This window comes from Protopterus annectens, chromosome 16.part0 (assembly GCF_019279795.1).
Source record: "Protopterus annectens isolate FY-2018-M chromosome 16.part0, PAN1.0, whole genome shotgun sequence".
Lineage (NCBI taxonomy): Eukaryota > Metazoa > Chordata > Ceratodontiformes > Protopteridae > Protopterus > Protopterus annectens.
Genome location: NC_056750.1, coordinates 701,120,382 through 701,136,140, shown reverse-complemented (window position 1 = coordinate 701,136,140; position 15,759 = coordinate 701,120,382). Strand labels below are relative to the sequence as shown.

At 35.5% G+C, this 15,759-nt stretch overlaps 2 protein-coding genes across 2 annotated transcripts in view; one reads left to right on the top strand and one right to left on the bottom strand.

Annotated features, from left to right (window-relative positions):
- LOC122790335 (zinc finger protein 239-like) overlaps nt 1–15,759 on the bottom strand; it is a 1,358,627-nt gene that overhangs the window by 811,818 nt on the left and 531,050 nt on the right. The window lies entirely within an intron of this gene.
- The window catches only part of LOC122790334 (myosin-6-like), a 353,888-nt gene that overhangs the window by 32,062 nt on the left and 306,067 nt on the right, over nt 1–15,759 (top strand). Inside the window, 4 exon segments of the mRNA XM_044057853.1 lie at nt 1,326–1,393; nt 7,860–8,068; nt 10,819–10,962; nt 12,836–12,992. Of these exon segments, the coding sequence (XP_043913788.1) occupies nt 7,868–8,068; nt 10,819–10,962; nt 12,836–12,992 (502 nt within the window). The 5' untranslated portion in view covers nt 1,326–1,393; nt 7,860–7,867.

The following is a 15,759-nucleotide window of genomic DNA, read 5'->3' as shown; positions in this document are numbered from 1 at the left end:
GTCCCAAATCTTCTTCACCAGATTGTCTTCTGCTTTTCTGCATGTGTCCAAACCACCGTAATCTGTTCTCTTGACCTTTTCTGCAATTGAAGCTACTTTGGCTTCTGCTCTTATGTCCTCATTTCTTTTATCTGTTCCACAGTGTGCATCCTATCACCCTCTTCAGGCACTTCATTTCCATCCCATCTAGCTTCTTCAACTGTTCTGCCTTTACTGTCCAGGTTTCTGTACCATACAGTAGTACTGGTCATGCCACTATATGAAAATAAAAAACAGACTGTAAAGACTACAGTGCAGTTGCATGTCTGTATAAATAGGGACAAAACCCACACTATGGCTTAGTTGACCCAGAGCTGAATAGTGATATAAGGTTCTGGTGAAGCCAGTCAAGAGGGGTGGGTGTGAGTGAGAGGTCACTTAACCCATCCAAGGGAGGAGAGAGGCAGCCCAGTCAACAGTAGCAATGCTATTAGGCAGATGAGAGCTACTTAAGTAAAGAAGCATGAAGGGCCACAACACATGATCATCACGTATAATTAAATGTAGCCAACAATTAAGTGCGCATGCAGATGGGAACTTGTCAGTGGGCCTGCATTGTGGGAAATGACATGGCAGGATGCTGTAGAGTAACAGGGAACAGCATACCTCTCAACTGTCCAAAAATTAAATTTTTGCTTGATATTTTTTTTGGTTTCTTTTTTGGTCTGTCCTCATAAAATGTATGGTTTTCTGGCAAATCATGGTGTATTAAAGTCACTAAATAATGGCAGGCATTTGCGTTTCAAATTTCACATCCTTCAGAAAAAGCACACTAAAGTAAAACCTGTTATGGTAGCAAATTGTTCCTTTTTTAGGCCTTTGTTCACCCTCCATTACTTTTAGCTTTGTCCATATTTTTTCTCACTAAGAGATTGAGAGTTATGGGAAATAGGCAGGCATACATACCAGTGACCCTGTGATAACTGCCTGAATGGCTGCCTTTGGAAAGATAATTAAGGTGAAAATGATTATCAACAAGCATAGTTTAAAACAGAACAAATAAAAAAGCCTGTCATGAAAAAGGAGTAACTTTCTGTTTTAATTAGTTGATGGTGATAAGTGAAAACTATTTGCAAGAACTGAAAAGTCTGCAAAATGTTCAATGCACAAAAACAATACCTTCATACAGTCGAACGTTAAGCAAAATGGACTACAGGAAAATCAGTTTCAAATGTCAGTGCCTAAGGATGATGTATAAAACAGAATGCTGAATAAAATAAGGATTAGGAATCAAAACAGAACAACTGCATATTGCAATGTTATCAATTTTCTTTGTGTCTCTGCAGCTACCAGCGCCGCAATCCAGCCTCGGCTATCCTGAGAGTTTTCAGATTTTGTTAATCATCCACTTAAGGTAAGCTTATACAGACACACATGGACGTACAAACATGCACACCTAGATACACACATCAGTAGTTGTCTTAAGAAAGGGCAAACCTGCTGACTCCTACAGTATTACACTCTGTGGGGGAGGCACCATTTTTTCACAAATTTTGGGATGATTATAGGTCATGAAACTTAAACATCAAACGGTCTCTCACTAAAGAAAATACCTACTTAAGGCCCAACAATCCTGTGGCTGGCTACTGGAAACTATATGTATATGTATCTACATAGCATTATATAACTGTATGTTTCTTTATTAGCTGTATTTCTATATCTAGCAATGCATATAAGATAGACAGATGGACAGCCAGACAGGCAAACAGACAGGTATTGCATTTGCCTTTGATCTTATGATCTAGGTCATGGCGGAAATGAGTCTGCAATGAATTAGTTCACTTCCTGGTAGGTTTAGGTTAATAGTGTCATGCACACAAATCTGAATGATGTTTTAGATTAAACAGTCATCCTTGAATGGGATTAATATAATTAAAAAAAATTATTTAAAAAGCATGTTTGTTTTCAGTATAAGAAATGCACACACCTCTCCCCTAATTTGGAAAATACACATTAGTCAAATTCTTCTGCTCTATTACTCATTCAGGGTAGACTCTGTGAGAAACCAACCTGCTGAGCATGGTTCGGCAAAGTCAAACTTGTATCACTGTTTTCCATAGGAAATCACTCTCAGTGCAATTTCTAAGCATAGCCAGCAGTGATTCCTTTCTTTGCGAAATCTTCCACCTTCTTCGTGTTTGTATGACTATGGTAGTAATCTTGAATCACATGGTTTTGATAACGCTAGTATACTTTGCTGCCAGCTAAGGAGAAAGAGGTGTCTCTTCAGTTTCCTGTCTGTAAAAACTGCTTTGCATTCCTCTAAAGCATACCAACTGGAGCAGAGGTTCCCAGTTTTGTGGTGATTAATAAGGGATTAGTCAATGAGGGTTGAACTCTATAATGACAAGGGAGTAAGAATGGGTTAATCTATACCAGTCAGAACCCAGGGTAAATACCCTGACATAAAAATAAATATCAATATTCTTTATAGTGGTACAGCATTATCATTCTTCCAAAGAAATTTCTGCTGACAAAACCCAGGCTTAGAGAACAAATTGGATTCAGCAGGTTGATTGTAAAAGTTCTGCACCTGTGCCATAGGAAAATTCTGTTTTCTTTTTTTTTTTTCATTCTAGAGTATATTAAGTGAAATGCAATGTCTGTAGCTCATCAGGTAGCACACTCATCTTTGATGCTAGGAGATCCGGATGTCTTGAGTTCTGCTCCCACACCAATTGTTTGGATTTGTTTTCCAGTGCTGACACTGCAGTGCACTACTAAGTGTAATGATCTTCAGATGAGATCTTAATTTGAGGTTCTATCTTCTGGAAGCTCAGTTGGGTGTTGACAATCCCGTGGCATTTATTGCATTTTCAAAAAGAGTAAAGGTGTTTTATTTAAAGCTTTAATATTACAAATGCACATACAGCATTAAAAAAAAACAATAAACATATATATATATATATATATATATATATATATATATATATATATATATATATATATATATATATATATACATTTAAATATATTCAACCGTCCCACCCTTTTTCAACAAACAAAACTGTATATTTTTAATACATCTTTTATTTCCCCTTTCTTATTATGCAACAATTCTTAGCATATTTCTTTTGAGAGGAAATATATGCATGAAAATTCACAAACTGACTTTTTTCCAGACAGACACCTTCTATGTGTAGGAAAAATGACAATGAAAAATAGATATGCTTTCATGTTTAATAAAAGTGAACAACTTTAAAAGACAATGTAATGGGGTACTGTTAGTGTAAAAATCTTTAAGCAGCGAATCTCTGTAAAAGGAGTTGAGTCGTGTATACAAATTATTTCTTTTATAACCAGCAAATGACTTAAAGGTCATTTTTCCAAACTCTAAGCAAGCAAATGTGAAAAAAATCTAAAACAAAATGCTAGCTGGGTACAGCTAGCACAAAAATCTGGTCATCAGCATTTAAATTTGTACAAATGTATTGCTACTTTTATCCTGTATTTTTCAGAAAAATAGACAATAATATGATAAAATGTCCATATTTTGCACATGATATCTTCCAAATTTTTTTTTTTGCTTAGAAGAAGTAAAACACCTAAGAAAATGGTATCCCCTGTAGAAACACATCAGATAAATGGAATATGTAAAGTCCAGAGATTAGATATCAGTTTTATTTGTATTAAAAGAGAGTGTACACATGAGATATCACATGCAATCCCTCATTACATAAATAAAACTGTCTAATCCTTGGTCCCTACATATTCATAATGGAAGACAGCATGATAAAACCTTGAAAAATAACAAAAAAAGTATTTATATCGACAATCACTCGCAGTATATGATGAAATGAGCAGGAGCTTAGTGTGACGTACAGCTTCTCAGCACAAAAAGAAGGAACTAAGGGTGGAAAGCACTGGGAGGAGCATCTTGTATGACCTGCGACTTAGTCATGCTGCTACCATTTGTTGTTAGAGGCATCCATGCACACCCAACGAAAAACAATAGTGTTTTGCATTTGTTTTAGAAGCATTCAAAGAATGGGTACATGACATTGCAGTCTGTGCACTGTATAATGAGTGATGATGTGTTATTTTTTTTTTTTTTTAACATGGTTATTCAGAAACAGGTGCACATGGTCTATCTGCCCTACAATAGTTAATTCATTTTATTATTTTTTTAATGTAGACAATTGACCATAGGCCAGAGTAAGAGTTAAAGTTTATTCCATATAATAAAAATTGTATATGTGCTTTCATGTATTTAGACGTTTTATGGTCTTACACTATTTCTGTTATACAGAATAAAATTTAACTTTTACTCTTATCAGATAAACATGGCTTCAAAAAACCAGCAAAATACTTTATTCCAAAATAAATTCAGTAAGCACTTTTGCCTTGTTTCACAAGACTTCTTCAGACTGAATTAAACCACAAACGTTCACAATATTTAAAACAACTTAGAAAGTCACATGGGAAGTTAATTAATTAATACTTTAACCCTTTTCTTTTCAGGTACTCTTTAAAATTTTCTTTGTCATTCAAACCTGGGAGATAACATGCAATGAGCTTCACCTGCCAAACATATTCTCTCCAGTCAAGTTCATTTTCTGCTATTAAACATTCAAATACTCCTCTATCTGTTCAATAACTATACATTTAAAATCCACTTTACATTTGCTTGTTTTGTAGTGCTTGCTCAATGCATTAGTTTCATCCCCCACTGAAATGGCATATTTGTGTTCATACAATCTTTTATGTAGCGCTCTAGTGGTATGTCCCACATAAAATGAGTTACAACAATTGCACATAATTAAATACACAACAAATTTAGATTTGTGTGAATAGCTGCCGTTAATTTTGATTTTGACACCATTAATGTCTACTGCATCTACTCCTATATATAAAACTGACAGTAGTTACACTTATAACATTTTTATCCAATAGTTTAGTTTTTCCAGCTGTTTATTACTTTGTGTGATTAACTTTTACTCTACTTTATGGTTAATTGTCCATTTCTGCTGTTATTTAGATTACGTTGTACTCCACCTTTTGTTTGCTTTTCATTTATAGTTTTTGGGTAGTTTCTTTTTTAATGTAATGTTTATTGACCAAGTAAGTGAACTGGTCATCATGGCACATTTCAGTCATGATGTTTGCCAAAAGGGCAAAGGAAAACTGCAACATATATCAAAATTTTATATTAGCCAACCAGCCAGCATGTTTTTGGGAGATGGGAAGATAGCAGTGTAACCACAGAAATCCCAGACATAAGCAAGGAGAACATGCAAACTTAAATATACAGTGGACAGAAATGAGGGCTGAACCCCAAACCCTAGAGCTGTTAGGCAAAGAACTTAACCACTGAACAACCCTGTTGTTCGTGTATCATTACCAGCTGATAGTAGCACCACACAACATTAACAAATAACATATAAGATTTGTTGAAAGGGGCATTTAAAGGCGTTTGTACACAACACTATAGCCTGTGCACCCAACAATAGGAGATGACTTGTGTCAATTGTTAAAATGGGTATTCATAGGAAAGGGTACCCAGTCTCACTTTCTATGCCCCTTACAATAACAACGGTCAAGTAGTAGTTGTAACCATGGACATTTAAAGGAAAAAAACATACAGAATGGCATTTTATGTGTCATTCAATACTTAATGGCATGCAGCACTTAGTGTCAGATGTGTTCAAGTGATGGTCATTATGTGGAATATTCTGAGGTACAGCATCATCAGGCTTTCCTCAATTTGTATTTTCAGTTTTGCTACTCTGGAGATCAGAATTATTGTCCTTAAAATGTTTGAATGGGATTTAATACCACATACCCCTCCCACCTCAGGGATTATAGTACTTCAGTGTAGGAGAGATACTTTAAGATATAGCAGCCTCAGTTTTAATACATATTCCTGAATTTGCAATTTCAGTTTTGCTTTACTAATGATCACAGTTCTGTTCTTTGCAATTTAAATAGGTACCCATTAAGTCCTACTCATAATGAGATGTAGTGAAGGGTGGAGTTGTGCATCATAAAAGTATGGTGTGAAATGCTCCTTTGTGCTGCCTCTGTTTCAGGCTACATTGCCCTGATGTCTCCTTTTGTGACCTGGCAGAGAGATTTGTAGGCTTAATGCCCTACTGTTGCCACCCTCTATTTTTCATACTCAGATCTGATTGCTCTGACTTAATCAGGCCTGCACAGTTCTATTCAGTTTTACCCTGGAAATGTAAGACAAGCTAGACTGGCATCATGTAGAATGTGATTAAATTAGCTGCATAAAAAACATAGTCAAGAATGACTCGGGTAGACAGAGGTCACACATGCTATAAACATAGTCAAGAATGACTGGGGTAAAAAAAAAAGAAAGAATGACTCAGGTACACAGAGGTCATGCATGCTGTACCACAATTCAGCATAATGGTCATACTAATCTCAATGGAAGTGAGAAGAGGGGTGCAACAAACATTACACTGCACTAAACGGGAGAATGGAAAGGACTACCCTTCATTAACATGTGATGTTTTGTCTTCATAAATCCCTCTGACTCAAGGTCATGTTAAGTTCCGGAGTCTGCCATGCTCATACAAGCCAGAAAGAATGCAGAGTGGTCCTGTGTGTGTTAATCATAAGTCTATAATACAAAAAAGTAAAGCTGTTATCTTGTTGCATTTTTTTTGTGTAATATACAAAGTTAAAAAATAAGCAGCCTTATTCAGTGACCAAAATACAATGAATTAAAAGCAGGTTGAGTTGGCTCCTTGGTTTCATAGTTCATAGTTCATAGTTCATAGTTTAGTACTAAGCAAACACCTTAACTATTAGGCCACCCTCCTAAGAATAAGGTTCAGATGACTTGAACAGTGGTCTGGGTCTTGAAACGAACGGAGGAGAGATATTAAAATGCAGCAATTCCCTCTTACTTCAGGTGTGAGTGAGAGGGATGGAACCTGCCATTTGGAACTTGAATATTGTTGTTACCTGATTGGCACTGGAGGATATAACAGGAAGCATCTGCTTCTAAGGTGTAGGGAGGGGAGCAGAGCCTTTTCTACCCGTCATTATTTATGAAAATATGTGACAGTCCCATGATATGCCTATTGATTACCCACCTCTTAGGCACTAGTGGGTAATCAAGACAGAAAGTATAGGGAGAATACAGAGTTCTGGGCTTAAAATTGTTACACTGGTCACAGACCCGCAAGACTTCAGTTTTTAATGTGAGATTATGGGGATTTTTTACTCTGAAGATCAAAACTGTGTGATCTCAGGGATTTTTCTTCACCCTATATTTCTGCAATCACATAATTGATATAGATAAGTAGCAGGGGTGTGTGGAAAGTTCAGCTCCCCAATTCTGTGGGAACAAGGGGGCAATTGTGGTAAATCACTGCAGACCATAGTGTCCAAGGGAAAAAAAGCCCTTGTTTCTGTTTTAATTAAATTTAATCTTAATTGTGGTTCACAATTGAGTGATTCTGATGGTACTGTGACTTTGTCACTAAGCCATCGGACTTTTATCAGGAATTCATAGATGTAAGACCCCTGTAATGGTTACCTTTGATTAGTCTCCACCATGATTTCACTGTTTTATGTGAGAACCATGGCTAGTGGCACAAGTGTTTGGCAGACATACACACACACACACACACACACACACACAGGAAATGTTGTAGTGTGACATAATTCAGCAGAAAATTTTCTCCAAATACTATACTTACACAAGCATACAGACATCTAGGGTTTTTTTGTTATATGTTAAAATATGTTGTTTTTATACTTTTATAGTAATCCATAACTTTCTTCTGTGTTAACAGCAATACAATTTAAAAATGATTATGTGACTACAGATGTTTGACTCTCTCTAGCTACAGACATGTCTGATGCACAAATGGCTGAGTTTGGACCTGCTGCTCCTTACCTACGCAAGTCAGAGTTGCAAAGACTGGAGGCACAGACCCGTCCTTTCGACATGAAGAAAGAAGTATTTGTTTCAGATACCCAGGAGGAGTTTGTAAAAGCCAAGGTTATTAGTCGCGAAGGTGATAAAGTCACTGTAGAGACTTCAGGTGGAAAGGTGAGGACAGGTTTAATAAACTGTATTTGACAACTTATAAATATTACGTTATACTGAGAAAAAATACTGTGTGAATAACAAGAAAAATATAATCATACCACTGAGGGGTTTGGACTGTTTGCATTGAATACAAACATCAAATGGTTTCCAAGAAGTTGAACCACTGTATGACACTGACATACATTTCCACAGTAACACACACACACACACACACACACACACACACACACACACACACACACACACACACACACACACACACACACACACACAATACATCAGCTTATGTCACATACTTCTATTAGTGTAAAGAAATCTAGATTTTGATTGTATGGAAAAATATGCAATTTCCATTCTTAAGTGCACTTAAAGCATTGCATTTAGTTTTTTTAAATCTGGGAGGAGAAGAAAATGAAAGATTGTCTCCAGCTAAATTAATTACAAATGATGGATTGCCTCCAGCCAAGTGAATTACAATATGTAGTTCCAAAGTTAAAATTTAAATAGATGACTTACATTTTCTTAATTAGGCGTCCCTCCTCATCTGCATACTTTCCGGTGGACCATCTTCTGCTTTCTGTTCCCACTGCTCCTAACGTTATGGGCCCTGATGCAACCTGGAAGGGCTGAGACCACCTCAACCACTTCATGAAATGTTTGTTTTATCCATAGGATGGTCAGAACATTTGTAAATAGTAACTCATTACAGCAGCAGTGGAAATCATTAGTGTTCACCGAGAAAATCAATTACTTTGGTGTCTTTAGTGATTGTGCATCCACTGTAGAAATGCAGTGACTGAAATACCAAAGTAGCAAGGATGCTTCTCCTATCAGGTATTAAAAATAATTTTGTCTTCCTAATGACCAAAGGGGGAATTTCCCTTATTACTTAAATATTCTACCTACTCTGTTACACTGTTAAGCCCATCTCCTTGAATAAACTTCCAACTACTCAACTGAAAATGTGTTTAGTAATCACAAACATCCTTCCTAGTGAGCATTAGGGAATTATATATTAATAATTATTGCTTACTCTTGGTAAGGTCTCCATATTTTCCCATGGCTACATGCTGTTATGTATATCAAAATGCAACTGGATGTTTGCAGGACACGCAGTGCAAGTGGAATGTGGAATTCAATTTCAAGTATCACAAGGAATGACATAAAGATTTTCATAAGACTTGAACACTTTATCACAAAGATAGAAGTTCTTGAACAATTACACTAAAACCCTGTAACAGCAGAAAATAAATCAGTGAAGAAGTTTCCAACTGAAAAAAGCATAATAATTCCATTAAACTGCAAGTGGGCATATTACAAAACAAATGCTGCAAAGCAGTTCCTGAGCATACAGCTATCTGTATATCTAGTTGCCTAAGTTGCTGAATGCATACTCAGAAGGATAAAGACAAATCTAATCCAGAAGGTATATTTCAGCAATAATGTGACTGGAGTGAAGTAACTTACATAGCTGGGCCAATAGTATGCCACATGCATGAATCACATTTAATTTAAAGAAAAAAAACAGGATCATATTCCCTGAGACTATAGCAACAACATTCCAAAACTTGCAGTGCAGGTCCCACATTGGATCTATTTCAGAAAGTCGAAATTCTTACTGTCAAGACCTTATGATCAACTTTCCCAAAAGTCAGATGACACAAAACAACAAAAAATCTACATTTTTTCAGGAGGGGCAAGTACTAACATATGAACCTAGCTATAGTAAGCATGTTAAAATGAACTACTGTAAGTACATTGGAAACATATGATCAAGCCGTTTACTGCCAAACAACCACCACCACAGAACTGTATAAGAAAAACCCTCTGACAGCTTTGAAAGCTGTCATCCACTTCACACTGCCACTCAACTGAAAAAAAAAATGTGGTAGAATAAAGTGTATGATAGCTTTTAAAGTTTTTCATTGAGTAGCTGCGTACTTTTATTATGACTACTGTTGGTGTCTGACAGGTTTTAAAGCTGTCAGGTACTTTGCACTCCTCTTTTTTAACTAGTATTATATTGGTGCAATTAAAACTCCTTGAGAAAAATTACTAGGTCTACAATCATAACTATTTGTTAAAGTAGTCTAGACATGGATTCAGTTTGAATACAACAATAAACTGGTTATGACCGGTGACCCAGTCTATGTCATACATAAGCTGTACTGATTAGATGCCAAAAGTGGGAAGAAATTAAATCTCCAATCATAATAATCATAATCTTGTGGTGAATTTTATGAAAACATTTGTCAACAACATAACCAAATGGGTTATGACTGACCACCCAATCATAATCCTCTGTGTCTTCCAATACTTACATTTTCCTTTTACAATGTAATATTAAACTATTTTAACTTAATTCAACTTACTGGATGACATGTGAATGTGAACCTAAATATTATCAATGAAGTTTACACATAGATTTTGATCCACATCACTTCCTGATGCTTCTAGGTTATGAAACGTTTTGCATATGACAAGTACAGTACTCACAGCTGAGCAGATGTTCATTCAGTGCTTGTAGTTGCTTTAGCTTGGTAATCACAGGGTATGATAAAATGTCATTCCCAAGATGCACACTGCTTCTTCAGAGAAGTGAGGCATGGTTGATATAAATCTTTATACAGGGATACTGATTTATAAGAAGTTAGAATATTGGAGTGTCAGTTTACATTAAACCTTTATTTGCTTGCGTTAATTGAATTTATTCCATTTTAGGCCATTATAATTTATTTTTTGCTTTGCAGACAGTAACTGTCAAAGAATCTGAAGTACATCCTCAGAACCCACCAAAGTTTGATATGATTGAAGACATGGCTATGTTAACTTTTTTACATGAACCTGCTGTGCTGTATAACCTCAAAGAGCGTTATGCAGCCTGGATGATCTATGTGAGTATCTCAGAAACATATTCTACCTACAGATAAAATTAGGTGTAATAACAGAGATAAAAGAATGACTATCTCCAGCACAACAAAGTAACCTCTGGAACAGTGAGTTAGAAAAATGTGGCAAAACATGCAGAAAAGTAGATTCTTCATGTTATACAGTAATTTGTTTCATATCCTTCAGTCTTGAGGAATTTTTTGAGAAACAACTGGGATATAGTCATTTATAATTAAAACCACTATAATGTTTATGATAAACTTTACTATCTTCTGTAATAGTAGCAGGTCTACAAAGACTGACCCTAGGGCTCTCGGTCTTGAATACAAGCTGAAAACTTGCGTACTCATTTGATTCTTAATCAGATAAGTGGTCATGGTCACTTTTTAGCCATAACTCACCTGAGCTGCAAAATACATTTAATAAGATAGAGAATACATTTAGTCTTGATACTGATATATATTTTATTTAGAGAAAGTAGAAACAAATTTTTTGAAAAACAACTGGGATATAGTCATTTATACAGAACATACACTATACACTACAGTGGTTTTATAGTATGTAGCAATAAACTGCATCTAGCAAAATGCTTAGCTATAGTAGGCCCCTCAACTCTAACACTGAGTGGTGCAATGCATTACTAATGGTGTTATGAGATTTATGAATTATGAAAAGTAATTTAGGACACTGTAGAATGCTGAATGGATTAAAGCAAAATATATATATCTTTTCAAATGCTGTAAAAGTCTAAGATCAGATGTGTAGGGAAGATATAAGAAAGGCATGCCTCTGTGGGGGTGTGTTTCTGTGTTTGTCTTAGAGTGGCCTGAAGAACTTGTACAATGTAAAATGATATGAATCTCACTTAGAAAAGGCCTTCATTACCAAAAAAAATACAAGCGTGCATGTTTCTTGGTATATACAGAACCTGACGATAACCATATTGTTTGGAATATATGAAAACGAACAAAAAAAGAAGATGGAAAGTGTCAACTATGACAGCTTCAAGCACTCTGTACAATGACTCATTACAGTTTATAAGATAAGATAAGTGATACATGAACTATATAGGAAGGTGGACTATAACATACTTGCATAGATCTCTTGTGGTAACTTAATATAGCATTATATACCATGCTAGAATGTACATCTAATAAAAAAAATACTTTGATGGAAATGATGATGTGTAAGGTGACCATAGAATGTGCTCTTTAAAACAGAAAGTGACTGATGGAACTTGACTTGCATGCACGTGATAAAGGAATGAGGAGAGGGTACAATGAAAATGTCCATATGGCAGGCATATAAGAAAAATAAATACAGTGGATGTTCTGATGTTAAGTTAATATTTGGCAGAAACTCAGAATGAGAACCAGGAAGTATTGCTTGACTGAAAGGGTAGTATGAACCTATAATGAACTTTCAGCTGCCCATTCTTAAGACAATGATTAAAGTAGATTGGGATAGGTCAGGTATTAAAACTAAGTAGAAAATTAAGTGAAAGCAATGGAGACACTGGAAAACCAAAACAATGTGCACTATTGCAGGTTTTCTGTCCATTTCTGCTTCTCTGCATGTTTGCATTTTTCCAAAACTGTTGTTCTTTTTTTTCATGACTGTGTCGCCGCAAGACATCATAAACTATAACATAAGTTATACTCATAGTTTGAAGGTAATAGCAGTGACTAGAAAAGTGAAGCAACATGTTGTTTCAAAACTACAGTTTATTTACGCTAACCTTTTCTAAAGTTATCATATTTTTGTCCATCATATAAATCATGGTCATAAATTTCAAAGTGCTGCATGTTACTTTTAAACATTTTATTAAGAAATGATGTGACATTAGATATGAAATTATATTTGTTGTAATTTTTCTAGACCTATTCAGGGTTATTCTGTGTGACAGTGAACCCCTATAAATGGCTCCCTGTGTATAACAATGAAGTGGTCACTGCCTATCGCGGCAAGAAGCGCTCTGAAGCTCCACCTCACATCTTCTCTATCTCAGACAATGCCTACCAGTACATGCTAACAGGTAAGGAATACAATTCTGTCTGGGAGATTAACTTCATAATATAATGAACAATACATACTCGCTCTGCATAAGAATTTAAGAAAGCCTAGAAGTGAGTTACTTACACTTTAGTATAATTTTGGGAGTTCAAACCCTGCTACAAAGGGGGAACACAAATACACAGCAGTGATGTCTATCTTGAGAAGTAGAATGCTGGAAATATAAAGAGCAGCAAGCTACAATACGTCAAGTACAGAATTGCTATGCAGCTGTTAAAATACCCACCCATATAAAGGCTGTAAAAAGTATGAACCAATATGTTTACTACTTTATTAGCACTCTATAGCTGCTGTTGAATCAGTTTTATCTGAGCATGTCAAGTCATTATACACCATTACATAATAGCAAAACAAAAAAAGTTAAACCCTACTAGACAACAAGTGTTCTCCTACAGAGTATTAAAGTATAAGAAGAGCCCAATAAAAGGACTTTTGTGGTTTCACTGCAACACATTAAATCACCAAGAATCATAGCATGAAAAAACAGATGTCTAACATAGTGATTAACTTCACTAACTGTGTCTTTATGTTACATGCTTTATGTGCAGTAAAATCTAAAGCCACAAATCTTTGCCTGAAGGATAAATAAGTAAAAAAGAAATGAAGAAATATATGGCTATCAGGCATGGAAAGTTAATGTAGTAAGTGCTTTCCTGCATTATCAATAAGACTTCCGTACTGCACTCAGCACAGGTAGAAAAACTTAGAAAATACACAGATAAATATAAAGGAAAAGTACAAAATAAGTAATTTTATTGATGCCCAAAAAAGTTTTATAGAAAATTGGGAAACAAGGTAAAAGGAATTAAAATATGTGCTTTTATTGCTTGGTTTAAATATCAAAGCATTATTTTGACTCTGCCTGCCTAGTTCATTTATACATTTTTTTATCGTGGTTTAATAACAAAGTTTGCCATTTGTCTTTTTTTTTTTTATTTCCATGTATCTGCACTGAGTTTAAGTGCCCAGAAGAAGTTTGCAACTACCTACACTGGCTTCTTGACAAAAGTTCACAGCAGAAGTGTTTAGCACTAAAAAGTATAAATACTAAGCTGTGATTTAATCATAAAACAGGCAACATCATAACTCACTAAAGAAATAAAAAGCTTTTTAGAAGTGAGGGAAAAGTTGCCTGTACCCACTTTTGCAGGGGGTTGTGCTCCATATCCCTCCTACTTTCATATAAGAACACCAAGATTGTTAACTACTGAGTGACAGGAATTCTCTAAGATACAGTAACCTTAGACTTATTATATATTCAAAGTCACATATTTTTGTTTGCCTTTTAAAGTATGAAACATGCATGCTGAATAACTGTCTTCCTGCAACTCATGCCAAGAGTTATTTATCGCACTTTTGCGCACTAGAATGAGTACTCAGTTCTCTCTGTCGAGGGAATTCTACAAGTGCTCAAGTCCCAAGTACTTAAAGCATGACGTCTTAACGCCAGGGATTTGCATTTCTTGTATATTCAAAGTCAAATATGAGTACAGCTATGCAGCTGCCATAGCTTAACCAAACACAGTATCTGCTTTTGAGCAAGGTTAAGTTTTTTTTTGGTATTGTCACTAGTTCAGTTGTTAAATAGGCAAGAACAAATAGGTACAGATGCATCTTTCCAGAGTTGACTAAAGAACACACTGGTATGATTACATAACTTGACTAGAGTCAGTTAATATGTTAGTGATGACTGAGGGAACCAATCACAGAGTAAAGATTAAGGGGTGTTTATAAGCTGACAGCATTTATCCTCCATATTGTCTTGTACTGTACTTCACATAATCAACAAAAGGTTTCCAGAGAGGAGCCTTCATTTATAATGATGTTTCAATGGCATAGCTGAAAGCTGTGACTGTTGCCATAAAAAAATCAATGTGCTGTATTTCTTTTCCCCCACAAGTTTCTTGTAACTACTCACAAGTAAACATAAGGAGAGTGGCACATAAAACAGAGGTGTTATAAAGGGTACGCAATGTTGCTGGATGAGTTAATGCAACATATAAAATGCATAACAGAACCAAGATTAGAAGCAATATTTGTACGAAAGTAACCATTAAAAAACTACATAATGTTTTTATAATAACCATAGAGAAAAAACAGTGAAAAACAGCTCTACTTTCCACAAGAGTAGATTTTATTATAAAACCTTCAGTCTCTAGCGCCTCGGCTATTGTCTTTACAGAGTAAAAATCCTTGTCTTCTAAAACCTCACAATATATATTCCAGACACTTAACATTTCAATAAACCAATTATACAATTAAGTAAAACAGCTCAACGCTGCCAGTAAAACAGTGTATAAATCCTTGCCAATTACACTCCATATTAAGCCCTTTGGGCTCTCCTTGTCAGATATGGAGCTTTGTGTTTCTTATCAAAGGGGACATAGTTTGAAAGACTTTTTAGTACGAGGAAGGTATAGAAGACCAGCACCAAAAATAGGAGACACTATAACTGAGAAGGGGACATTTCCTTGTGGAAAATGTTCAGTCTGCCAATATACAATAAAGGAGGCAGAAAGAATAGGTGATAAAAGTTTTAACACCATGGGCATTTATTCTTGCTTGAGTAGAGGTGTAATTTATTTAATTAAGTGCCTATGTGGTAAAAATTATATAGGGGAGACTAAAAGAAGTTTTGCAGAGAGAATAAAGGAACATATAAGGGATGTGAAAATAAAAAAAATGTCAAGTCCAGTAGCAGAGCATTTTCATTTGGTACATGGGGGGGA